Below are 25,925 nucleotides of genomic sequence, written 5' to 3'. Positions count from 1 at the left end.
TAGGGGTTGAAATATCTGCAGAGCGTCACCAGCGACCTCTCGGATTGCCCACTCAAGCCTTCCTACAATCTTTGGGAGTCCCTCCTGTCATCTCTACTGCCTAGACTGCCTAGAGAGAAGCTTCAGGGTCTGCCTTTCTGGCAGACCCTGAAGGGTCAAAGAAGGACCAAAGGCAAAGGACGTTTCTGGAAAGACCACTGGCACCACATCTTTAAAATGACCCATTTCAGGGCTCCCACAAAATACAAAAATACACTGAGGCAGGAAGTACATTTGCCCCTATAAAATATGGCAGAAAGCTTGCTTGTCTCCAAGGGAACATCACGTAATAAATCTAAGCATTGGCATTATTTTGCGCACGCGCAGAAGCACAGGCCGCCGGAAGTTACGGGGCCCTCACCAAAGCGGAGGGTTTAGCACGCGCGCGCGGTAAGCTCTTCCGTCAGGTGTGTTGTGGAAATGGTGGAGAAGAAAACTTCGGGTACGTGAGCCCCTCTGGGATTGGCTCTTTGCCTCCTCTCAAATCTGAACCTGGCCTAAGATTTTCTCACCCAATTATTAGTCTCAAATTCCTTCCCTGGCCCTCAGGTCCTGGCATCCGGGCAGCTCCCAAACCATCCATTTACATTTTATTTATGCCTGCTCAAAGCCGGCGCTGAGAATGGAAAAAGCAAAAAGATCTTTATCTTCCTGGAAGTGGTTGTTTGGGAGGGGGACAGACTTGCAGACCTACCGTTGTACTTCATACGCGCTTTGGCAGAGGGATGCACAGCGCCTGGGCCCCTGGAAAGTAGGGGGTGGTAAATGAAGGCTTGCAGGGGAAAAGAACGCTTAAGTCTTGACAGGCGAATTAGGTTTCGCTCTGTGTGGGTGCGCAGGGACTCATTCCCGGCAGCAAGAACTACACTTACTAAGGCATGAAAGCAAGAAAAAGCAAGTCGCTTAGGAAGCCAAGTTCACAGTTCCGTACTTACTGAGGAATAATAAGAGAGGCTGGAGGGCTAGGGAAAGACACACTTGAAAGGCATTATATGAACTGCGGAAAAATTTGAATTCTGAGAGCAGTGGAGACCCATTAAGGGCTTTTAAGCCAGGGGCGTGACCCAAACAAATTTATCTTTTAGAAAGGCAGTTCTAGCTTCAGCGAAAGAGGATGAATTGGAGGGACTAGAGTAGCGCTGCCCAGAATGTCTGGGATGATGGGAATGTTCTTAACCAGCACTGTTCATCATGGCAGCCTTAGCCACAAGTGGCTATTGAGCACTTGTAATATGACTATTGCAATCGTGGAACTGAATTTTAAATTTTATTTCATCTTAATCTACATCTAAGCTTATTTTTTATTTTTAAAATATATTTTATTGATTATGCTTCTACAGTTGTCCCAATTTTGTCTCCTTTGCCCCCCAACACCTGGTATCCCCATTCTCCCCAGCAATCCTCCCTTTTAATTCATGTCCATGGGTCATGCATATAAGTTCTTTGGCTATTCCATTAACTATACTATTTTTAACATCTGTGTGTCTGTTTTGTACCTACTATTTTGTGCTTCTTAGTCCCAGTACTTTCTCCCCCATTTCCCCCCTTTCCCCTCCCAACTGATAACCATCCAGATGATCTCCATATCTATGATTCTGTTCCTGTTCGGCTTGTTTGCTTAGTTTGTTATTTGGATTCAGTTATTATAGTTGTGAATTTATTGTCATTTTAATGTTCATCATTTTGATCTTTTTCTTCTATAATTCCTGTTAGCATTTCATATAATAGTGGCTTGGTGATGATGAACTCCTTTAGTTTTACCTTGTCTAGGAAGTGCTTTATCTGCCTTTCAATTCTAAATGATAGTTTTGCTGGATAGAGTAATCTAGGTTGTCGGTCTCTGCTTTTTTATCACTTTGAATAATTCTTGCCAGTCTTTTCTAGCCTGCAACGTTTCTTTTGAGAAATCAGCTGACAGTATTATGGGAACACCTTTGTAGGTAACCATCTGCTTTTCTCTTGCTGCTTTTAAGGTTCTCTCTTATGTTTAACCTTTGGTATTTTAATTATGGTGTGTCTTGGTGTGGTCCTCTTTGTGTCCATCTTCTTTGGGCCTCTCTGTGCTTCCTGGACTTGTATGTCCATTTCCTTCACCAAATTAGGAAAATTTTCTTTTATTATTTTTTCAAATAATTTTTCAATTTCTTGTTCTTCTGAACAAGGAATTCTCCTTCTGGCATCCCTATGAGTCGAATGTTGATATGTTTAAAAATGTCCCAGAGCTTCCTAAGTTTGTCCTTGTTTTTTTGAATTCTTTTTTCTTCCCAGTGTTCTGATCGAATGCGTTTTCCTTCCTTGTATTCCAAATCACTGATTTGATTCTTGGCTTCATCCCCTCCACTGTTGGTTCCCTGTAGATTTTTCTTTATTTCACTTAATGCAAACTTCATTTCTGCCTGGGTCTTTTTTATGCTGGTGAAGTACCCAGTGAGTTCCTGAAGCATCCTGATAACCAGTGTTTTGAACTCTGCATCTGATAGGTTGCTTATCTCCTTTTTATTTAGTTATTTTTCTGGAGTTTTGTTCTGTTCTTTCATTTGGACCATATTTCTTGGTCTTCATATTTTGGCAGCCTCCCTGTGTTTGTTTCTGTGTATTAAGTAGAGCTGCTTTGACTCCCTGTCTTAGTAGTGTGGCCTATTGTAGAAAAGTGCACCTGTTAAGTTGTATTGGGCAGAGCATTCCATATCACAGCTCTGTTGCTCTGTGTGGGGGAATGCTTGGAGAGGGGACAATGCCGCTGCCTGGCCTCTTGAGTTTTGCCTGGGAGGAAGCTGACTCTGGGCACTAGCTCTGTTGCCAGTTACTCTCTCCCTGTATGCCACTGGTGCCCTTCAAGCTGTTGCTTTGGTGCTGAATGCCAGAGGGGATGAGTCTGAGTGAGTCCTAAGTCCTAAGGGTTGTGGACCCTTTAAGAGGAGTCTCTTGAGACCCCACAGTTTCTTCTGGTGCACCAACCCCCACTGGTTTTTATAACCAGAAGTTATGGGTACTTATCTTCCTGGCACTGGAACCCTGGTTAGATAGTCTGGTCCGGGGCTGGGATCCCTCGCTCCCAAGGTATCACTCCTGATTTTTTCCCATTGCATGTGGATGTGGGACCACTGGTTCCCCTCCACTCTTCTCCATGTCTCTGAGCCTCTCTGCCAACTCCCTACCTCCCCTCTTCATACCCATCTGGATGAATGTGACTTCTTTAAATCCTTGGTTGTTAGACAGAGCTCAATTTCCTGACAATTCTGGGTGATATTTGTTTTGTAGTCCAGTAGTATTTTTGGCTATAGTTGTGTGAGGAAGGGGAGGCATGTTTACCTATGCCTCCATCTTGACCAGAAGTCTATATCTAAATTTAATTAACCACATGTGACTAGTGGTTACTTTATTATATAGCACAGGTCTAGAGCCTGGAAGGCCAGTTAGGAAGCTATTGAATAGTCCAAATAAAAAAAGGATGAGGGCTGGAACACCTTTAGATTGACTTGTAATAATCCTAGTTATGTTACTCCTTTCTTAAGACCCATCACTGGATTTCTATCACCTTCACCATAAAATCTCCAAATCTAGTATCCTGTAGATACTTAAAAGACATAATTTTAAAGGGTCTGCCTGACTTCATACCCCATCCCCCATACACGCATATATACCAGCCATACAGAACTTCTTTTAATTTATTGAAGGCACTTAAGTCTCCCATCCAAGCCTCCTCTCATGCTGGTACCAAGGTCTGAGACACTCTCTCCTTACCTCCAACCAGGTTTACTTCTGTTCATCAGGCTGGCCTCACCTTGGACTTACTTTCCTCTGGAAAGTCTTTCTGACTACCCCAAGTCCAGGCTAGTTGTTTCTGTCATGTGCTCTGTAGCACTTTGTACTTCCCCATATTAGCATATGCTATGATTTACCATTCTTGTTTGATCGTTTGTATTCCCCAATAGCCTAGCGTACAACCTAGCACTTGGAAGGGAGGCAGTATAATGTAGGACCATGCTTTTTTTTCTTTTAAATTATATTTTATTGATTATGCTGTTACAGTTGTCCCAATTTTCTCCCTTTGCCCCCTCCCAGTACCTCCCACTTCCTTAGGCAATCCCCACCCCTTTGTCCATGGGTCATGCATATAATTTCTTTGGCTACTCCATTTCCTGTGCTGTACTTTACATTCCCATGGCTATTTTGTGATTATCAATTTGTACTTCTTAATCTCCTCACCTCTTCACCCATTTCCCCATACCCCCCTCCCACCTGACAACCATCAAAACGTTTCCTGTATCCATTCACAATTCTGTCTCTGTTCTTGTTTGCTTAGTTTGGTTTTTAGATTTAAATTGTTGATAGATGCATATTTATTGCCATTTTATTGTTCATAATTTTGATCTTTTTCTTAAATAAGTCCCTTTAACTTTTCATATAATAATGGTTTGGTGATGATGAAATCCTTTAGTTTTTTCTTGTCTGGAAAGCACTTTATCTGCTCTTTTGTTCTAAATGATAACTTTGCAGGCAGGAGCAGTCTTCACTGTAGGTACCTGCTTTTCATGACTTTGAACATTGCTTGCCAATCCCTTCTAGTCCCCAAAGTTTCTTTTGAGAAATCAGTTGACAGTCTTATGGGAATTCCCCTGTCAGTAACTGAGTGTTTTTCTCTTGCTGCTTTTAAGTTTCTCTCTTTATCTTTAACCTTTGGCATTTTAATTATATGTCTTGGAGTGGGCCTCTTTGCATCCATCTTGTTTGGGAATCTCTGTGCTTCCTTTACTAAATTAGGAAAGTTTTCTTTCATTATTTTTTCAAATAGATTTCCAACTTCTTTCTTTTCTTCTTTTGGCCCCCCCTATGCTGTGAATGTTGGATTGCATGAAGTTGCCCTAGACTTCAAGTCTCCTTATGCTATCCTCCTTTTTTTTGTTGTTGTTCTTTTTCTTTTTGTTATTCTGATTAGTTGTTTTTTGTGTCTTATGTTTCATATTATTGCTTTGATTCTTGATTTTATCCATTTGACTGTTGATTCTCTGTAAATTGTTCTTTATTTCCATCATTTCTGCCTGGATCTTTTTTTATGCTGTTGAGACACTCACCAAGTCCCTCGAGCATTCTTATAACCAGTGTTTTGAATTGTCCATCTGATAAATTGCTCATCTCCATTTTGTTCAGTCTTTTTTGGGGTTTTGATTCTTTCATTGGGGCCATGATTTTTTTGTCTCTTCATTTTGGCAGCCTCCCTATATTTGTTTCTATATTAGGTAGAGCTGCTATGACTCTCTATCTTGGTAGCGTGGCATAATGTAGTAGGTGTTCTGAAGGATCTAGTGGCACAGCCTCCCCATCACCCAAGCTGGGTACTCAAGGTGCACCCTCCTCTTGTAGTTGAGCTTTGATTGCTGTTGGCAGATCAATGGGAGGGATTTACCCAGGCCAGTCAGCTGCAAGGACTGGCTCTGACCACTGACTACCAACCTCAGTCCTCTGTGGAGGATCAGCTGGTCAGGGGCTGGGTGGTGGTATTCTGACGTGGTCTGTAGCTGTTTACTGGGTAAGCCTGCTCTGATGTTTCCCAGGTGGTGCATGCCAGGATCAGCCACCACCTGTGTTCCACCTGGAGCCACCCTGCATGAGCTACAAGGCAATCTGCAGGTGGCTGCTACTTGTGCTGGGCTTGGAGATCCAGGCGAAGCAAAACTGTGATCCAAAGCTGGCTGCTGCTAGTGCTGGGTCTGGTGCTGCTTTGCCAGAAGTACAGGGGTTGGGGACTAGCTGAGTCCTGCTGTTGGCTTGTTTGAGAGGATTTAGGAAGATGTGAAGCCTGAACTAAGATTAGCCATTCATATGGAATAGCCACTGTTAACAGCTTGGGTGGGGTGGGGCCCCAGGGATTCCCCAGGGTGGAGCAAACTGTTTGAGCCAGGATGATGGAGTCCCAGATATGGCCCCTCCCTGCCAGCTCTGTGGCTCCAGGTGGGGAGGGCTCAGAAAAGGAACAATGGCTCTGCCCACCTTTCTGTCTGGGAGAAAGCTGCTCTCCAGCTGTTACCCTGATACCAGACAATGCAGTGGCACCCTGCATGCCTCTGGTGCCCCCCAAGCTGCCACCCTGATGCTGGAGTTCAGACAGGGTGAATCTGAGTAAGACCGTATGCAGACCCTTTAACAGACATTGCTTGGGACTAAGCAGTTCTTTCACTGAATGAAACCTCACTGGTTTTTACAGTCAGAAAGTATGGGAACTTATCTTCCTGGCACTGTAGCCCTGGGCTGGGCTGTAGCCCTGGTGTGGGGCCGGAGCCCCTTGCTCCAGACATATCCCTTCCTGAATTTTTATCCACCACATGTGGATGTGGGCCAGCCCACTCTGTGTGTCTGTGTCTCCCACCAGTCCGGATGGATGTGGTTTCTTTAGTTCCATAGTTGTCGGACTTCCATTCAACATGATTTCTGATGGTTCTGAGCGATGGTTTTTCTGTAGTTTAGTTGTAATTTTGATGTTGGTTGTGCAAAAGGGCGAGCCATGTTTACCTCCACTTCTGTCTTGACCGAAAGTTCTCACAAGCATGTTTTTTGATGCTTGGCAGTTCAGGGTTGAATTCTGGCCCCACCATTTACTAGTTACAAACTCTAGTAAGTTGGGGTGATAATGAAACCTGTTTCACAGGGTGGTCGTAAGGGTTAAAGGGTTCCATTTATGCAGAGCTGAGTGTAGTGCCTGACTCACAATACATGCCCAGTAAGTGTTAGCAACTGGCACTGATGCTACTATTATGGTTACAGGCACTCAATAAATATTTGTTTAATGAATAAAGAGATATTTTGTGTAGAATTATCAGAACCTAGTGAACAGTTGATATGGTAATGAAGAAAGGTTTAAAATATATTAGGTTTTCTGGTTTGGATGTCTATGTAGATGGTTCCATTTATTTAAAGAAAGTCTGCAGGAGGAGAATCAGACTTGAGTGGGAAGATTTTTAATTTTGAGTTGCAGTGTCAATGGGGTCAGCTGGTAATTTCCTGCAGCCAGTTGAATAGTCAGTTTTGGAGCTCAAGAGAAGGTTCTGGATGGAGAGAATCACTTTTGGACTCATTTGCTTGTGGGTGAGAGAGCCCTGTGTTTGGATTAGAAATCTCAGGAAGAGTTTATAGACTGAGAAAGAGAACAGGGATAGCCATCTCCTTAGAGGCCAAGAGAGAAGGCAAGGTTAGAAACAGAGCCATAGCCAGAGATGGGGAAGGAACACCTGGAGTTCATATCAAAGAAACAGACAAAGAGACACTTTCAACCTGAGTGAGATGGTCAGCATAGTCTCAGAGTGTAGAGAATTCAAGTAAACTGCACTCTGGGCTTGACTCAAGGAGGTCACCAGCATTCTGAGTGTGAGTGGTTACCATAAAAAACCAGCCCATTACTGGGTGTTGAGAGATGGCCAGGAGATGAGGAAATGAAACGTCACGTGGAGCACTCTGTCAAAGAAGAGCAGGTATGAAGTTCAGTAGATAGAGTTTAGTAGGTTTTTCCTGGAAGGAAAAGTGTCCGTTGAGGAGGAGAGATTAAAGATGCTAGAGGGAGGGGAGGACTCGGCTGGAGGTGAAAGGTTGGAGTTAGCAGTGGAATTTGGTGTGGGGGGGGTGGTTGGATGTCCATGCAATTATGATTGAGGGTGGGCTAAAAGACAAGTGTCTCTATGTATCAGTGACCCATTTCCTTTGAGGTAAGAAACGAGATTGCTGAGCGTGAAGGCCAAGTGCATTAAGGCTTCAGTGGAGCCCGTAAGCCTTGAGTGTACACTGGTCTCATCAGCATGATTCTGTGATTTCTGCCAGCAGTGAGAAGTCTCCAGGAGGCATTTCCTTGGTTAGGTCTGGGATTGGGAGGACAGGCTGGGGCCAAAGAGATAAAAAACAGGGCTGAGTGACTGAAATAGCAATCTTCACGAGGAAGGAAGCAGACCAGAAGGGCTGATAGACAGTCCCTGCTTATCCACATCAAAAAAGTTCCAAGACTCCCAATGGTGCTTAAAATTGCAGATGGTACCAGACCCTGTGCATATTATGTTTTTTCCCTGTACATACCTGTATTTTATGGCTTCTCTTTGGCATGTTTTTGGCATGACTACTCTTATGTCTTGAGTTCATCATTAAGTAAAATGTGGATTACTTGAACACAAGAACTGTGACACCATGACAGCTGATCTCGTTAACTGAGATAGCTACTTGGTGGTTAACAGACAGGTAGTGTGTACAGCCTGGATCCTTGGCCAGAGGGGTGATTCACATCCCAGGCAGGGTGGAGTGGGTTGGCATGAGATTTCATCACAGGCTCCTGTTCTGGGTGGCCCTGGATGCTGTGACTCTTGTGTGGTACTAGAGCTTCTTACTCAGAACAGCGCACAATTTAAAACTTACAAATTTTTTATTTCAATATCCATATAATGTTTTCAGATCATGGTTGACTGCAGGTAACTGAAACTTTGGTAAGTAAAACCACAGATGGGGGGAACTACTGTATTGGTAGAAGATACAGGGGCCAAGGGCTTGGTGACCAGCATGAGATCAGAGAACTGTGGCTCCCTACCGCATGGACATCAGCCACACACGCCTAGAGCCACGGTCACCTCAGCTTCTGTCTTCTCCATGCCCCCCATAACTTTCTGGCTCTGTCCCATCTAGTTCGCTCCCAGGACCCTGGACAGCGGCGGGTACTGGACAGGGCTGCCCGGCAGCGCCGCATCAACAGGCAGCTTGAGGCCTTGGAGAACGACAATTTCCAGGATGATCCTCACGCGGGACTCCCCCAGCTTGGCAAAAGGCTGCCTCAGTTTGATGATGATGCAGACACTGGTGAGGCGGGTGAGGCGGGTGGGGCTGGGGAGACAAGGCTGAAGGAAGGGGAAAGAGTTTGCCTGGGTTAGGTTTGTGGAAGGACATTAGACTGAGGGGACGATGACCCGGGAGCTGCTCTGGCTCTGCCAGGGGCTGGCTCCTGTGACGTTGAGCTAGTTGCTCTCCCCGTTCTGTGCCTCAGTGTCTTCTTGTGTATGTAGAATAAAGAAGATGGAGCAGATGCGCTCTAAATCCCTTCCAGCTCTGATATAAAGGCTTAGATTCAGGGAGTGTAGAGAGGAAGGAAGGCTGGGATTAGAGATGTTGGGGGAAGGGAAAAGAATGGTAGACAGAGACCTACCTAGAGCCCAGGTGAGTATGTGGGCAGGGAGTGGACATGAGGGCATTGTGAATGACGGGGCAGAGAAAGATGGTGTCTTTCTTGGAAGGTGCCAAGTAACTCATTGCTCTCGATCTTTAGGAAAGAAAAAGAAGAAAACTCGAGGTGATCATTTTAAACTTCGCTTCCGAAAAAATTTCCAGGCCTTGCTGGAGGAGCAGGTGAGAAAGGAACTGGCAGGGAGGAACCCACGGGGAAGGGCTGCACCCAGAGAGATGCTTGTCCCGGGCAGGTGTTTGCTATGTGGGTGGGCAGAGAAGTCGTGGAGCCTGCCCCCTTGTATCTGCAGAACCTGAATGTGGCCGAGGGCCCCAACTACCTGACAGCTTGTGCAGGACCCCCATCCCGGCCCCAGCGCCCCTTCTGTGCTGTATGCGGCTTCCCCTCTCCGTATACCTGTGTCAGCTGTGGCGCCCGATACTGCACCGTGCGCTGTCTGGGCACTCACCAGGAGACCAGGTGAGCTGGGAATGTCCCCAGGTCCACACCGTCTTCCTCCTATACCCCACAGCCTCCCAGACCCTCTCCTCACCCTGGGTTTCCTCTGCCTTCAGGTGCTTGAAGTGGACCGTGTGACCCTGGGCGTCCCTGGAGAGGAAGACCCTCCATGCATCATTATGCTGGCCTTGGAGAGGACATCAAAAGGAAAGGTGCTCCCCTGGACCAAGAGAAGAACTGTTCACCCAACCAATAAACCTCATATCTCATCCCCCAGGGAAGGCCAGTCTCACCCCTGGGGATGTGGAGGAAAGTGGGCCAGCCCTCAGGGTACCATCTACTACTGAAAGGTCTCGTGTGAGGAGGCACCTGCCTTTTGGTCACAGGGTGTTTTGGGGGTGAAGGTGATTGGTCATGTCTTTCTCCTACTCACTGCTCTGTGTCTTTTTCTCCCTTTTCTATCAATCACCCCTCTCACTGTCTGCCCCTCTAGGTCCCTGACTGCAAGATTTTGTCCCATTGTCCTACCATTCCCATGTCTCTGTCTTCCTTGACTGCTTCTCTGTGTCACTTTTTTGGTTATTGATTTGGTTCACTTGTTTTTGCTTTTAGTTTCTCAAGTTCCTCTGCATGTCTTTTGAATACAGTGAGGCCCCAGGAATGGCCAGCCTAATGGAAGGGTTGTCCTGAGGATGCTCTTGTTTGCAGGGGCCGTGGTACATGCAGTTATTAGCAGAGGAAACCCAGGAGTTCTTGGGAGGCATGGAGAATTCATGGTGTAGAGGTTCCTGTTCTGGGTGGCCCTGGGTGCTGTAACTCTTGTGTGGTCCTGGGGCTTCTCATGTCACGCCTGACGTCCTTGGAGTTGCTGTCCTAGTTGCCCAGTACCCTGTTGGGACATAGCCAAGCAGGTGCTTAGGAAGTATTTGTTGAACATATGAACTTAATAAGATGTTAATGAAATCCAGCAAAGTCAGTGTTAGGCACCTTCTTAGGTTCTTCTCCCCATCTTGAGGGACTTTCTTGGGACTGACCCAAATGTTCCTGGCGTTTTCCTGAAGAACTGCTTGCTCTTTCTCTGGAGACTTGCAGTTGGGAAAGTGGCATTGGTGACAGCTTTGTGTTGAGTAGTGGTGAGAATGGGGTTTACAGGCAGTCTCAAGTGTGGTGGTGGTTTTAAAAGATGGCTAAAGGCCCTGGCTAGTGTAGCTCAGTGGATTGAGAGCTGGGCTGCAAACTAAAGGGTTGTTGGTTCGATTTCCAGTCAGGGCACATGCCTGGGTTGGAGTCCAGATCCCCAGTAGGGGGTGTGCAAGAGACAACCACACATTGATGTTTCTCTCATTCCCTTCCCCTCTCTCTAAAAATAAATAAATGAAATTTTAAGAGATGGCTATACATTTTTTGACTGTTCTTCCATTAAAGGTGAGGTCTTTGTCCCCTTTCTCTAGGATCCAGGTAGGCCTAGGACTGCTTCAACCAGTAGAGTGGCAGAAGTGAAACCATGTGACATTAAAGGCTGGTGGTCAAAGGCAATGCAGCTTCTGCCTTGTCCCTGGGACACTTGCTTTTGGAGCCCCCAGCTACCATGTAAGAAATCTGTGCTCTGAGGAAACCCAGGCTATAGGGAGAGGCCACGAGCCGGTGCTCCCGGGAATAGGTTCAGTTGGCCAAGCCTTTAAGCCACCCCAGCCCAGACTCCTGTCATGGGAGTGAAGATGTGATGATTTTGGCCCTAAGGCACCAAGGTCAGCCTCAGCCATTCGAGTTCCTAGCTGTGTCCTCAGTAGCATGGAGCAGACACATTTTGTTATAAAGAATCACACATGCTCTGCTTGGTGTAAGGTTTGTGTATTCAATGACACATTCAGTCTTTCCCAACCAACCTTGGTAAGACCGAGCCAGACCCCAGGGGCCTTCCCTTGCTCTGATGCTGATTGTCTCCACAGATCACCCATTCACAATCTTTAGGAAGGATCTCCAGACCCCCATTTAAAACCATAGCTCCTCAAGAAAAGCCTTGAACTACTTTTGCCAGCTTCCTGTATACTAGTGAAGACCTTGTCCCCCACCTTGGGAGACACCAGGCTTTTGGGAAACCTACACTATACCAAAAGCTTCTAGAGGCTAGCGCCAGTGTCATGTGATGGAGCACTAGAAGAGGCGAATGGTAGGGTCTGGAAGACTAGAGACTTGCGGGGCTCGCAGCTAAAGACCTCAGTGAGCACTGAATTGAACTGATGTGAATTCGTTTGCAGAGCCAGGAATTCTGGGCAGCAGGCCCATTGTGTCTTCAGTTTGGGACAAATCTTGGTCTTACTACTCACTAATTGTGTAGCTTGGGTAGGTCACTGTACTCATTCTGTAGCCACCCGCCAGATATATGAAGGTTAAATGAGGCAGGGTACCTGCCCCAGTGTCTGGAGAGTACTCAGTGAATGACAGCTGTTGACCTCATTGCCCGAGCTCTAATCCAGTTCATTGTGGAGCTTTTTCATGAGTTCCCTCAAAAACTGGAGGGCTCCTTGGAGTAGCCCCAGCACCTTGCCCATTATATGTTAACAAGCTGTTGACATTTCTTCTTGCTTCCAGCTTGTGATTTTTTGAAAGCAGGGGTCATGTCTCAGTGCTCTAACTTCTAAAAAAGAAGAATGTGTTAAGAGGGGTGTGTCAGTAGCCCTGTAGAGCCATGTGACCATGACTGGTGGACAAAGAAATCAATAATTACTCTGGTGATCATACTAAGTCACATATTTAAATGCTCAAATGTGAGACCTGGTTAAGGCTAGTTTTCCTGAAAAGGGGAGGAGATGAGAAGAGGCAGGATGGAGTTGGGGAAAGTAGGTAGAAGCTGTGGGTGGGGCTGAGGGAGAGTTTGGGTTGGAGGTGCCTGGGTGGCAGTATCAGGAGTTGTAACTGGCTTCTGTCCTTCACTGTGGGGTACACGGGCATCCTTGTGCTTTTCGGAGCCTTTCAGAATTGTAAGGCCCTTTTTAAGCTGTGTGTCTCGCAGGTTCTGCTTGGTGTGAGATATGTCTGTCACACCACAGAGAGAAGCCTACTGTTGGTTTGCTAATGAAGCAAGTCGGGCGGCCCGATACTTGCCATAGTAGATTGTTACACAAAGGGCCCCCACGAAACACACTTCCCAGTGTCTATGCTCTGTGCAGTCCCTCCCGTGTGGGCTTTGGACTTAGCCAGGGGAACTGGCTTGGCTGTGGGACATCCACAAACTGTCCACAAGCAGAAGGGCATAGGATATACAGAATTTTTTGGACTCCTTGGCCATGGAAGCTTTCATATAGGGGAACAGCTCAAATGCACCAGTGTTTCTGGGTGGAGCCCGGTGGGAAGCTCTGATGCAAGTGTGTGTCCAAGGCCAGTGGAGCCATCCAGCTTGCTGGGAGAGCAAGGCTGTGCAGAGGAATAGTGAACAGTGGAGACAGAAGGATGGGCCAGTGCCAGGCAGTGTGACGAGGTCTTGTGTTCCCCCGCCCCCCACAAGCCACCAGGGGGCTACCAGGACAGGACAATGAATGATGCTCCGGTAGAGAAACATGGGCTAGAAGCTCAATTAGGGAAACCCTGTGACGAGTCTGAGCAAGGGAGGGTGAAGGCCTGACCCAGCATCAGGCAGTGGAAGGAAAGAAGGAGGATGTGAAAACTGGAGGGAGAACAGGATTTGGCAGGCAGCTGAGGGGAGGGAGTGGCGGAGGGGAAGTGAAGAGAGAAGTCAGAGATGATTGAAGTTGTCAGTCTGTTGACCGAGAGGCTGGCGATGACGGTTATAGAAATGACAGGAGCTGTGGGTGTGGGGGAAAGGAACAAATTTGCCCAGCCTGTGAAACGACCCAGTGGGTGCTCATACATCGGAAGCCCCAGAGAGAGCCCAGTTAGAATTCAGATGTGAGTGTCTTTACATCCCAGGGGCAGATGGGATGAATGGGGAAGGAGAAGGGGCCGAGGTCAGAACCCAGGCCACCCCCAAGTGACTGGTGACCCTAGCCAGTGCTGCAGGGGAAGGTACCAGCGTAAGGTCTTATCACCTCCTTCCACTAGATGCCAGGCATCTTTCTCGTGGCCTCATTTTAGTCTTAAGTGGGTACCAGGTCTGCCCAGTTCCCTGTGCCAACCCTGCTCATGATCCAGTGCTGTGTCTGAGCTGGACATCATGACGTCATACACATGCCACTAATAGACAAGCCTCTGTGAATGGACCTTCAGAGCCTTTTCTGGAAGTTACTGAACCTTCCCCAGAAAAATGTGCCTGCACGGGACCCTTGATTTGACACAATTTCATAGGGCTGGTCAATTTCTGACATCCACTGTCAGGCCCAGGCAAAGAAACTGCTCTAGACCACCTGTGTCCTTGCACAGCTGTGAAGAAAGGTCGAGAGTAAAAGGAATGACTTGTTATCTCAAGCTGGCCAGTTTCCTCCAGCTGGGTCTCCCAGGCTGCTCCTTGATGACTCTTATCAGTAATTGTAAGAGTGCCACACTTTTGAAATCACTTGCAATCCTGCCTCTGTTTTGCTGGATAAGACAGTCCAAAGGTGATGGAGGGGGCACAGGTGACAGTCTGGTGTCCAAGAACCGAGATGACTCTGGGTGCCTCCCCAGTCACCCCTTGCTTGACCAAGTTCTTCATGACACTCAGCCCTGAACAGTTCACAATACAAATTTATTTATGCATGTATTTATATGGAATGCAACCGCTCGGGGTCGTCCCCACATGCCTAGCCGCCCAGACCCCAGACTCAGAAGATAAAGAGGGTTTGAGTCCAGTCTCAGGAGTCCAAAGTGAGTCCTCAGGAGGCGGGTTCTAGGCCAGAGCAGGGAAGCGTCACCTGGAAGGAGCTCTGGCTGAGGAGGCAGGGCCTGAGCAGGGTGTGGCTTCCAGGCCCAAAGTGGAGCCCCAGGTGTGGCTTGGCCCTGAGGTGGTAACTGCAGGCAGCAGTCGGCACCTGCTGCCCTGGGTTCGAGGGATCCCTTTCCACTGGGGGGCAGTGGAAGGGGAGTAGGGCCTACAGGCCACGGCTTCTACACATAAGCGTTTTTCCCGTATTTGTCAAAGCTGTTGTCGCCGTCTCCGTCCGAGGCTGCAGGGGGCAGGTGGGCAGCAAGGGCAGCAGACCGCACTGCGGAGGCCTTGTAGGAGAGCCGGGTGCTGCCGAGGGAGGGTCCTGTGTTGGAAGGAGGTGGCGCCTTCGTTGTCCCCTCCCACCTCCACCTTGTGCTGCTCCCCTTCCCTTACCTGGCAGCGGGGTCCTCGTCCGGAGCCTTGCAGCAGTTGGAGCAGAGACAGACACCACCCAGTATGGCCAAAAGGGAGGCACTCCAGCCCAGGTAGAGCGCAGGGCCCAGCTCATACCTAGGGACAACAACCATGCAGGGCCACGCTAGCTCAGGGGCGTGGCAGAGTTCCACCCAGTGCCCCAGAGGGTAAGCCTCCCACACTCACTTGGTTCCTGAGTATAAGGGGTTGAAGAAGTCCTGGGTGATGTTGGAGGCATACCAAGAGATGGCCACCATCCCGCAGCAACCTGGCACAGGGAGAGAATTGCACTGGAGCCCTAGGCCCCTAGGGAAATAGGGGGAGGGCCAGGCGGGAACAGCCGAGAGAGTAGGTGTGGGGCATCAAGTCCAAGAGCAAATTTCATTCCCTCCCTTTCTTCCCCTTCCCAGTTCATGACTCTTCTGTTTCCCAGGGTCAACTGCAAACTTCTCTATCTAGCCCTCACCAAGGACCCAGCCCCACCCACCTTTCTCATCTAGTCTCCCATGCGCTGCCCCTCAGCCAGCCCTTGTCCCCTCTCTACCCTTGACCTGCCTCGTCCTTCCAGGGCCTCTAGTGCATTGGTCATTTAGTTTCCTCACTCAGTCTGTGCCCCATCCATCCTTGGACACCCAGCTGCCCTAATCAGCCTTCTCCTACCAGCTCTGTCTGTTCTGACACCCTGGCCTTTGACCTCTCAAAGCCCTCAGAGCCCGTGACACACCTTTGCAACTCAGTGAAGTGAAGGCCTGAAGCCCGTGAGGCCCCTGGACTCTGGGGCCAGCCTTGCACTCACTGCGGGCTTGTCCTCCAGTAAGTCATCTGACCTCTCTGGGCCTTTCTCCACATCTGGAGAGCAGGATGAGACCCTCCCTGCCTCACAGGCTTATGAAGTGATGTGCATAGGTATGTTTCACAGACGGAAAAAGGAGGGCCTGTCAGACAGCACTGTTCCTATGTGCACTGGGGTGCACGCACACCCTGACTCTGATCTTCCCAGCCAAGCTGTAAGCTCAGGAGCACAGACCTTCACTTCCACCTTTGGAATCCCACCCCTGCCTCACCTGTGGCCTGGCTCCTGTGGGCACTCAAGAAACATTGCTGATGGACTGATTCGTAGCCAAGGGATTTGGCGGGTGTGGGTGAAGCTGAGGTGATCAGGGAGGGAGGTAAGAGCTTAGCCTGGGAGGGTGGGCATCCATGCAAAGGGGAAGGTGAAGCAAACATTAGGAGTGGGAGCTGGTGAAGACAGAGCCCCCGGGGTCTGTTGCCTAGGGCCACTCCCGACCTCCCACCACAGCGCAGGGCTCACCCATCACCTTCCGTCAATTACCAGCCAGTATGTGTAGGACCCCTGCAGTGGCCGCCAGCTTGGCCTTCCTGGAGAGCACGATGCCCCCAATGTTTGTGCAGCGCAGCCCCACAATGCCCAAGAAGAGGCCCAGGAAGCCCAGGAGGATAGCGGTGATCATGAGTGCCCGGCAGGCCTGGATGTATCCTGGGGAGGTGGGTTGCAGCCATGGGTCCCTGAGCCAGACCCACACCCCTCCATCTCCTCTCCCCTCGATGACAGCCAGGCCCTTACAGCCCCTGCTCAGGCCTTATCCCTAGAAGCCCTCAAATCCTTTTCTTCCCCTTCAGACCCATCCAGCCTGCAGGCTGAGGGGTCACACACCCCTTCTTTTCTGGAGCTCACCTCAGCCCCAAGGAGTCTCAGCCCCTCCTGCCCTGTCACCTGCACTGGTGCACTTCGCCTATGCCTCAGTTATAGGGTTTCTCCTCTGCACTATTGGCTCTTTGGCGGGATAATGCTTGGTTCTGGGGGCAATCCTGTGCATTGTGGGATATTTAGCAGCATTCTAAGCCTCCACCACTAGATGTCAGTAGTCTCCCCAGGCAGGGCAATCAAAATATGTTGACTGTCAAATGACCCTTGGCAAAATCGCCTAGTTGAGAGCCACTGCTCTGTGAGATTGCCACTAAGCTCTGCTGTGTATTGTAGAAACTGCACCCGGGCATCCCCAGCCCCTTCCCCACATCTGCCTCTTTCCAGGTCCCACCTAGTGCCTAGTACTGTGCCAGACATCTGGACCTGAGCTTCTTCCTGGAGTGAATGGTAGGGGGCAGCAGTGGCCTATGGGTCACTGGGTCCAGGGCAGTTTCTGATCTGGGAGGTGGGATACCTGGGCCCAGGACCAATCCAAGTCAGTCTTGTACATGTGCTTTCAGTGCCTCAGTTTCCCCTTTCTCAAAGCTGTAGGAAATGGCAGGCTTCTTTCCTGGTCCCCCTTCCCCCTTCTCTGACTTTGATAGTTGCCAAGCACCCAAGGACCTTGCACCGCTTTCCCAGGTGGGGCAGTGCCATCAATGCTGAAGGGGAAAGGCTGGGTCCCTGCCAAGAGGATGTTTAGTGGCTCGGAGCTGGGGGGTAGGGAGGAGGAACAAAGTTCTCTGGGAGCACTTTCTCACTCCCAGCCATTCCCTCTGGAGTTCCTGCCCTCTCTTCCTACCCCATATCTTATCCCCACCCATCCATCTAACAGTCTCCACCTGTGCGAGCATAGGCCAAATGGCTGGAGGCTGGGGGTGGGGGGCGGTACACAGCTGGGAGGCGGCTAAATGACGGTCTGGATCCCTCTCAGGACCAGAACCGGCCTTGAAAGTTTGCCTGCGCTGGACTCAGAAACACGAGGCAGGATTCCAACTTTCCTACCACCTGTGCAATTCAAGGCAGGTTAACGCTTATCCCTGTGGTTTCCAGGTTCTGTAAAATGGAGTTACTAATGCACCCAACAGCAGAACTATTTTGTAAACCACCCTAAAATGGTGTATGTGAAGTATCCAGCGCCACACCGGAACCAAGATGCCCTTCGACACTGGGCAGCTGCGCTCTGCCCTTCCCCCAAGCCCACTGGGCAGCTGCGCTCTGCCCTTCCCTCAGCCTCGTCTTTCCTGTGCACTCATGGTCCTCTCAGGCCGAGTGCTGTGGCTGCGAGTGGGCGCAAATGAGGTGGGGGTGGCCAGGGTTGCTGAGCTGGCTGTCACTGTGGCTGTCCTTTCTGGCCACCCAGTATTCTGGGCTTCTGGCCCAGTTTGTGTTCAGCTTTTATAGGGTTTTGGTGGGGCACTTGCTTTGTAAGTCCTAGAGAGGGGGATGAAAACATGAAGCCTCTGCAGCTGACTCAGGAGATTCTGGGAATAGTGGGGGCACAACAAGAGACCCACATGGACCCTCTAACTGCTCAGAGTGTCTTCCTAGGGGGGTTTTGTGGATCCCTGCTTTAAACCCAGTTTAGTCTCTGCCCCTTCCCCTACCTGCGGCACCTGCAGAAGGGGATCTAGAAGAGCGAGAGGGCTCCACGAAGACCCAGTCAGGGCGAAGGAGTGGCACTGCAGAGGGTTCCTGGTCACCCCCTCTTGGTCTCTGGCAGGGGCTGACTGAAGGGAGACTCCCCTAGGGAATAGTGGGGGGCTACTTATAGGGTGAGCAGGAAGCAGGAGGACGTTATAGCCACCAGGGTGAATCTTTCTGGGCCAAAAGAGCCGTAGGCTCCAGCTCACCAAGAATCGAAAAAATACACTACCCTGAGAACCCCAAACACACATGCACACCCCCTCACCTGCTTACATTAGACACTCAGACTCTTTAAAACAGCCTTTTAGAATTTGCCATGGCAGTGAGCTACTGAGAGTCTTAACTCTCAAGATTCCAAGATGGGGCCTCCTCTTCACCCCACAAACTCCAACACTCCCAACCCAATACTAAAATGCTAAAATTGTTTGAGTGCATATAGGTATTAACATTTTGCACCTTTTATTTTGTAAAGTCCCCACCACTACTCTGAATGAGTGCTATCATGATCTTTATTTTACAGATGGGTCAAATAGAGCTCATTTTACCACCTGTCCTAGGCACAGAGCTAGGGCACAGCAGGCACTGGACCAGGCAGTCTGACCCTGGTACCTGCACTTGTAACCACTGAGACAGTGTCACATGAGGGCAGGGGGCCATGTCACCACTAGCTCCAGACAGGGGTCTATCCCCAGAATTCCATGCTGCAGGAGCCAGTCTCTGAGCTTGATCAGGCCTCCCCTATCTGTATGGCACCCAAGGGCAGACCACAGGCAGCACCCGCACTTGCCAGAGTTCTCTCCAACCTCCCCCCTCCCTCTGCCCCCTTCACCCTCCACCTTTTACCGGAGAGGGCCAGCATGGACGGGAACTCCCAGCAGTTGTAGACTCCCATGGAGTCAGTTGCGCAGCTGTGCCAGAGGTTCTCGAAGATCGTGTTGGTGGTGATGACACTCCCGTGCACAGTGGACACTCGCCAGTAGCTGTTTGGCAGGGTCACCCCCAGCATCAGCAGCCCCACGGCTGCCAGGAAGAAGCCAAAGGTCTCCACAGCCACTGACATGGTGGGATGCAGGCCCTGAGGGGCACCAGGGGCCCCGGAGGGAGAAGGGCTGCGCCCCAGGGGACCTTGAAGGGCTTTGGCTGAGGTGGGAAGAGAGAGGAGAAGGGTGGAAGACCAGCTGCAGCCCTGGCCTCTTCCTCAGCCTCAGGTCCGTCTCCAGGTTTCTGCCTTCCTCCCGTCTTTCTAGGTTTCTGCTTCCCTGCAGGCCAGTCAGAGAAATGAGGCAAGAGCCCGCGGCAGATGTTGATGAGATGTAGGGAATAAACGAAACGGGCCAAAAGTCCAATGCCTCCGGGCTGCCCCAGGCTCCCCGCCCTGGTGGGGGGGGGGGCTCACCAGGGAGTGACTAACGGATGCAGCCAAGGAGGGGCCCCCCCGGGAGGCATCGGGAGCCAAGGGGAAGCGTGTCTCCGACTCGGCTTTCATCGGGGGCCAGAGCATGGAATACGAGGGACAAACAGAGGGAATAACCACGGGTACGCCGTTGTGGCCTTCACTGGGAAAGAAACCAGGGAGCAGAGCCACTGCCTCTAAGCACTGGTGAGAACAATTCAGGAAACTCCAAGGCCTGGGGCTTGGAGCATTGAGTCTTCCAGGAAGATTAAGTTTAGAGAAGGATCTGTGGGGGAAACCAATGGCTCTGGAGTCCAACCAACCTAGATTCACACCAAACCTCATCGTTCACCAAAGTGACACGGGCATGAAGTTTGAGCCCTGTGAGTTCATTTCTGCTTCTGTGAACTAAAACTACTGCTGCTCACCTCACAAGATATAACAAGAATTTTCACTGGAGATCAAAGCTCCCCACGTGTATGAATTACTCAATACTTGGTGACTAACCTGGGTTTTGGTGCAGCAGACCCAGGGTGAAGCCATTAGGAGTTGCTTTCCTCTAAACTTCAAGTTCATGAACTCGAGCTTTCCCCTTTGGTGGGTCGATCTTTGACCCTCAGCAACAAGCTTGATATTGTGGCCAAGGATCCCCCAAGGGGGATAAATCTCAGACCCAGGTGATCCTGTGGCTAATCTAAGTGACTCATTATCAGAAATGTCACTAAGCTCTATTAATTATGATGGATTAGAAACCTCTGGGCTGCCACTTCTAGCCAAAGCTGAGCACCTGTCCTGGTGTGGATGGTCTCGTTTTCTGCTCCAAGGCCACAGCAGGACAGCCCTGGTTCTCTTCTGGCAAGTGTGGCTGGGGCTCAGTCTCAAAGGGGCTCACCCTACACCCAGGCAGTCACACAGTACAGCCCTGAGCTGAAGTGTAAACCCCATTCCCCTCCTTTGTGTGTCAGGCTGCTCTGTGCTCTGTGCTCTGCTCAGGGGCCTCCTCCCCAATCCCCCAGCGGGGCTGGCTTGGCTGTGGAATGAGAGGTATGCAGTGAAGCAAGACAGGTCCAAGCTGAGCCTGGCACAGGGCGGGTGTGGGGCACAGCGGGCTGGGTGGGGACTGGGTCCTCACCTTCCATCTTGGAGGCTATAACTGGTGTATACCGCATCTATAACCTCTTCCAAGACCCCTGCCAACTCCATGACAAATGCCTGTATCCTTCCAGCCACCAGTGGCACCCCCTCTCCTCAGGAGGCTACAGGAGGAGGAAGAGGAGGAAGCAGGAAGACAAAGGGTGGGGAAGGGCGGAGGTTTTGGAGGAAACTGAGTGGGGGGGCCCCATGGTGTGGAAAACTCCACATACTTAAGAGCCAGCTGAGTGGGTCAGAGGAGACAGGAGACATAAATCCAAGCCTGTCCCTTCAGCTCTGCCCTTCCCTCCTCCAGTTGTTGCTTTCTCCCAGGATTCTAGGGCTGTGCAAAGGCCACGTGGCTTTAGTGGAGGGGAGGAAGGGTGTAGGATCCGGGCAGCTCTGCAGACAAAGAACCCCATGCCAGTGTGGAGGTAATAGAACAACACAGAGCAGGAGAGGACCGTGCGTTACCCCCGCCTCTGGGACTGAGGGAACCTGCCCCTCCTTCAACACAGACACAGAGGTTCCCAAGTCAAAGCCTAATTTTATTTACACTCATCCTAAAGCACATGATTTGGGGCTACAGGACAGGTCTCAGGGGGGAGGAGGTTGAGGCCACAGAGGACAGTGATGGGATGCAGAAGAAAGGGACAGAGAGGATGGATGGGCCCTCCCTGAGTGTCCTCCATGGGCTCTCCCGTGTCCCCGGGCAGAGGCAGAGGTGCAGTCTCGTTCAGGATTTGGACTTGGATACAGCAAATCCGATGAGTCCAGCCAGTCCCGCCACACCCAGGGCCATGCCTCCAACAATGGCCATGCCCACCAGTCCGTCTGGGGAGAAGAAGAGGGAGATTGTCAGGAGTCAACCCCCAGCCCACCAGGACCCTGGCTACTATCTTCTTCCTGCCCACTGCTCCTCCACAGATGTGCCTCTCCATTTGGGAGTCACAGGGCGAGGGACTCTGAGGGCTGGACAAAGAAGGCTCCTGGGAGTTTGAAGAGGAACTGCTGGCAGGGAGAGTCACTTAAAGAGGGCCCAGAGGGCCTAGGCATGCGGTAGGGGTGAGGATGAGGACTAAACTAACAGTTGAGGGGGACCTGGGGATGATGGAGGCCCGGGAGACAGGAGAGTGGGAATGGAGGAAAACAGGGGAAGACGTTCACCTTTCTTCATAGCCTTGTCAATGAGCCGTTCCAGTTCCTTGGCCTGGTTGTTCTGGGGCTCTGTCTGCAGTAGCCCTCGCACATACTTCAGGGCCTTTTCATATTCCTACACACACACATCCCTCTCTCAGTATTTCAGCACTCCTCCTGCCCATCAGAGGGGCATTCCCTTCACGTGCCCTGGGGGCTCCTCCCTCTACCTCCACCCCCTCCCTCACCCTAGCCCCACCCAATGGAGTAGAGTCCACAAACAACCCCAACTGTGTGGGGATGATAAGCTAGGGGAGATAACAACCCAAGGCTCTGGGGCTGCACCCCAATCCTGACGTCACCTTTTCCCCACACCCTAGGCACCCTGATCCTCTGTCTCATCTTCCCTCAGCATCCTGATCAGCTATCACTTTGAACCTCTGTACCCAATACCACCCTCTACCTACTGCTCTCTTCAGGCTCTACCCTGGAGGACGGTGAGGAGAAGGTGTATGGCTCATCCAAATAGGATGGGGTGGGGAGGGAGCTTCCCACCTTACCTTGAGCCGGTAGTTCCCCACAGCCAGGTAGAAGACATAATCCCGCTGCTCCTCTTTGCTACCTTTGGGCAATAGCTCTGGGAAGGAGAGAGTAAAGAGTAAAACCCGCTTTCTCTTTTCCTAATACTTGTGTCCCAGAGACCCCTTCCATTCTCTGAATCCCTACATAATTCTGGGAGAAAGTCACTGCTCAGAGCCTGCAGTTCTGGGCTTCCTAGTCAGAGCTGTGGGAAGCATGACTCCAGGCTGCCCAGACACCTGGGTGCTGATCCCACAGTCAACCTGGTTCATCCAAGTGAGCTGAAAGGCAGTAGAGCCACCGGAAAAGCCAGGAGGCACCTCTGCTCAGTTTTGGCATCTGTTGTGTTTCAACTACAGTTGCGAGTTACCCAAATAAGTGTTAAAAAAAAGTAAGTTTGTATTCCCCACCCCAATTAAAAAAAAAACAAAACAAAAAACAGCCTTTCCTGAATAACCCTGACTCATAATCCAGTGACTTCCCAGAAGTTTGTGTTCAACTGTACTCTATGCACTAGAATTTGTTGATAAATAGCTTTGTGGATATTTATAAATCTTCCCAAGTGTCTGTACGGTCTCCTCAAGTAGACTGGCAGCTCTTAGAGACCACCACTTTTACAGCTGTGCCCTGCTATAGAGGAAACCTGAAAAATCTGAGTTGGCAAATCAGACAAATGTAGGGTGAAATTATTTGCATTAAGCAAGATTCTTATATTTAAAGATTTACCACAGGCATCCTTTGCCAGTACACTGACTTGTTTGCTTATATCCAATTACCTGACCAAGAGAAAGAGGGTTCAGTGAACTTTAAAGGTCAAATATAGAGGCTCCTGACAAATGGCGCCATATCCCCAAACAACTGGAACTAGGGTTCCTATTAAAAAGGCATCATCTGCTCACAGGGTTTCGGGACTGTCTCCTGAACATCTTCCACGCCACCCTCACGAAAGTTTTGTTCTTTCTACAATAGCTGCTGAATAAGCAACATGGTGGGGACAAAGAACCCAGGACTGGCACACATGAAACAGGAGCCTCTGGTCCTACTTCAGCCAATAGCTGTGGCACTTCAGACAAGTCACTTTCTTCATGGTTAGACTACCAGGTTACCCAAGTCCTGTGGAAATTAACACGGTCTGACTGTTGGGCAAAACAATGATGAGGTGGTAGGTAATTAGCCCGAAGTACAGTGGGAGAAGCTAGGCTAATGTACACAGCCCCTTGTTAGTGAGTTTGCTGTAAAATAACTGTGAGGTGACTGGACTACAGGGTCCCATGTTGACCCTATGAAGGGAGGGCATGCCCAATGGCAGTAAAGAAGGGCAGACTGACTGCAGTTGGGAAGGGGACGGTCGGGTAGCCTAGCACCTCACCCTCCAGCAGTACAATGCCTTTACGGATGTCATCGTTGTACTTGCTTCGCACCAAGCACCAGGCATACTCAAACTGCGTGCTCTTGGACACCGAGCCTGCTGCCTTCTCAGACTGAAATTTCTTTTCAAACTTCTGCCATAGGAGAGGAGAGGAGTCATTTAGAAATGAAGGGGATAAACCATTCTCTATCAGGACCTAGGTGTCCATTTCCCAGTTACAATCCATCTTCCCCAGTCTCTGCCACATCTCCCTCGCGGGTCTTGATACCTCTCTCCACAGGTTCTATACCCCTCTCTGGGACTCGGCTTTCTGTTTCTTGTAGGCATGATGTCTCCTTGGACAGTTCCCCTTCCCTCCGCTCCCTCCCCCTAGTGGTACCGAGTGGAGATGCCACCTGGTGGCGGCTCCAGGCACCGCTCCCAGAGCAGCTGACCCCGAGCGGCTGAACAGTAAACATATTGTTCAACTACATTCAGAACAGCTCAACAGCCCACGCAGTCCATCATCAGAGACTGCTGCCCCCTGTCCGCCCCACCCTGCCGCGTCTGGACTCTTTCCCATCTGCAAAACGGGAATTCAAGAATAGTGCCTACCTCTCAGAACTCAAAGATTGAGATAATCGCCTGCAATGCACTTGACATCGTGATGGATACAGTGAGTAATATATGACACTTTATGGTGGTCGTTATACTCCCCCGCCACTGCGAGAGCACTCAAAAACAGCTTAGGACCCTGACCTAACTGTTGCACGCACCCAGAACCCATCAGTCTTTCCACACCAGACTCTAGGCCTTGAGTCTGAGGGATGGTGGCGCAGGAAACTACAACTCCCACTAGCCTTTGGGGTAAAGTGGAATCTCTCCGCAGGAGCCGGGCGCTGCAAAGGCTGCCGGGAGCAGTAGTTCGGCTTCCCTAGGCAAAGCTGCTGATGGGAAGAGTTTGGCCCATATTCGATTCTCTTCAGGACCCGCTCGCCCAAATCTTTCCCTTCCCTCCCTCAGGGCCAGGCCTCACCAGCAGGTCCTCCGCAGACACCAGCTCGTTTAGCACGGCCTCCATAGCCGCTGGCCCCGCAATCCTTACACCTCAGACGTTACTGTGCCAGCGACTCCATGGCCCACTGGCAGGGGCGGAGAGACACTTCCGGCGAGCAACGGAAGCTGGTCCCGCCCCTTACTCGTAGCCAACCGCCTCGGGTAGCCCGGTAGCAGACACCGAGCCCCCACCCCCAGTGGCGTCCCGCCCCTTCCTCCAGCACAGCTGGCGCGCTGGTGGGCCTAGTAAAGCGCACGCGCGGCACAGGTCCCCCTGTCAATCCCACCACCCTCGCGCCGAGGACAATGCTACTCCTGTCCCCACATCCATTTTCCGGGTTGCCCTGTATGTGCCTTCTTTCTCCACGGAGGCTGCCACAATAAAGTCGGAGGCTACCTCTCCTCTCGGTGGTTAGCTCCTGGGACTGAAAATAGCAGGAAGAGGAAGGTGGAGAATCGGTATTGGGTCACTTAATTTCAGGGACCAGTCTTACTCTACCCGTCCCACCCTCCACCCTCAGGTGAGCTATAGGACCCTCTCAGAAATCTAGGACCCTGGAGGCTATGTGAATTCTCAGTGCCTACAAGAACGTCAGAACAACTACCACAGGGTCTCCAGGGCCTCTGCTACTCTTAACAATGCAAGAGGACAGAAACATAGATAATAACCGGGGATATTACTGGGAATTTAAAGAAAAGCTGTTGGCATTATTTGCAGAGAGGGTCCAATCTTTTAAATATTATTTAGACAACCCCCCTTCCCCCCACCAAAGGGGAAGGCCTGCCTGCCATGTGGGGTTAAGGGCAATGAGGAGCTTGGCAGTGAAGAGTAAAAAAGTATGAAAAGGGGAGATGCTTCTGGCTTCTCTGTCTAGCATCATTCTATGCAGTGATGGGACTGGGTAGGTAGTGACTTTCAAATTGTTTTTACCTTGTTAAAGAGAAAACCATGGGCCCAAAATAGCA

General features: G+C 50.4%; 3 protein-coding genes across 3 annotated transcripts; 1 reads left to right on the top strand and 2 right to left on the bottom strand.

The window, feature by feature from the left end:
• Positions 1-378: 378 nt before the first annotated feature.
• Positions 379-11,003, top strand: ZNHIT1 (zinc finger HIT-type containing 1). Its single transcript, XM_045819522.1, has 5 exons — positions 379-481; positions 8,695-8,865; positions 9,329-9,408; positions 9,537-9,706; positions 9,802-11,003. Exons 1-5 carry the CDS (start codon positions 460-462, stop codon positions 9,821-9,823), a joined length of 465 nt encoding a protein of 154 aa, XP_045675478.1. The 5' UTR covers positions 379-459; the 3' UTR covers positions 9,824-11,003.
• A 3,342-nt stretch (positions 11,004-14,345) lies between these two features.
• Positions 14,346-19,642, bottom strand: CLDN15 (claudin 15). Its single transcript, XM_045819545.1, has 5 exons — positions 19,159-19,642; positions 16,294-16,458; positions 15,147-15,228; positions 14,940-15,056; positions 14,346-14,852 (listed from the first exon to the last, which is right to left on the bottom strand). Exons 1-5 carry the CDS (start codon positions 19,373-19,375, stop codon positions 14,726-14,728), a joined length of 708 nt encoding a protein of 235 aa, XP_045675501.1. The 5' UTR covers positions 19,376-19,642; the 3' UTR covers positions 14,346-14,725.
• Positions 19,643-21,366: 1,724 nt separating this feature from the next.
• FIS1 (fission, mitochondrial 1) lies at positions 21,367-25,095 on the bottom strand. The gene is made up of 5 exons (XM_045819691.1): positions 24,940-25,095; positions 23,925-24,057; positions 22,537-22,613; positions 22,007-22,112; positions 21,367-21,673 (listed from the first exon to the last, which is right to left on the bottom strand). Exons 1-5 carry the CDS (start codon positions 24,982-24,984, stop codon positions 21,576-21,578), a joined length of 459 nt encoding a protein of 152 aa, XP_045675647.1. The 5' UTR covers positions 24,985-25,095; the 3' UTR covers positions 21,367-21,575.
• Positions 25,096-25,925: the final 830 nt, after the last annotated feature.

Source organism: Phyllostomus hastatus, unplaced genomic scaffold, assembly GCF_019186645.2.
Source record: "Phyllostomus hastatus isolate PE091 unplaced genomic scaffold, TTU_PhHast_1.1 phas_scaffold_385, whole genome shotgun sequence".
NCBI lineage: Eukaryota > Metazoa > Chordata > Mammalia > Chiroptera > Phyllostomidae > Phyllostomus > Phyllostomus hastatus.
The sequence above is the reverse complement of the archived record's forward strand: the minus strand, read 5'-3'. Positions and strand labels throughout refer to the sequence as shown.

Excerpts from the sequence above, each read along its gene's own strand:
- CLDN15 (XM_045819545.1), bottom strand. The coding sequence starts at position 19,375 with ATGTCAGTGGCTGTGGAGACCTTTGGCTTCTTCCTGGCAGCCGTGGGG. Across the intron at positions 16,459-19,158 it reads GTCCATGCTGGCCCTCTCCG|GATACATCCAGGCCTGCCGG; the intron begins GTAAAAGGTGGA and ends CCACCTCCCCAG. Across the intron at positions 15,057-15,146 it reads CCCTTATACTCAGGAACCAA|GTATGAGCTGGGCCCTGCGC; the intron begins GTGAGTGTGGGA and ends TGTTGTCCCTAG.
- ZNHIT1 (XM_045819522.1), top strand. The coding sequence starts at position 460 with ATGGTGGAGAAGAAAACTTCGG. Across the intron at positions 9,409-9,536 it reads AGGCCTTGCTGGAGGAGCAG|AACCTGAATGTGGCCGAGGG; the intron begins GTGAGAAAGGAA and ends TTGTATCTGCAG. Across the intron at positions 9,707-9,801 it reads GGCACTCACCAGGAGACCAG|GTGCTTGAAGTGGACCGTGT; the intron begins GTGAGCTGGGAA and ends CTCTGCCTTCAG.
- FIS1 (XM_045819691.1), bottom strand. The coding sequence starts at position 24,984 with ATGGAGGCCGTGCTAAACGAGCTGGTGTCTGCGGAGGACCTGCTG. Across the intron at positions 22,614-23,924 it reads AGGCATTGTACTGCTGGAGG|AGCTATTGCCCAAAGGTAGC; the intron begins GTGAGGTGCTAG and ends TCTCCTTCCCAG. Across the intron at positions 22,113-22,536 it reads TGGGGAACTACCGGCTCAAG|GAATATGAAAAGGCCCTGAA; the intron begins GTAAGGTGGGAA and ends GTGTGTGTGTAG.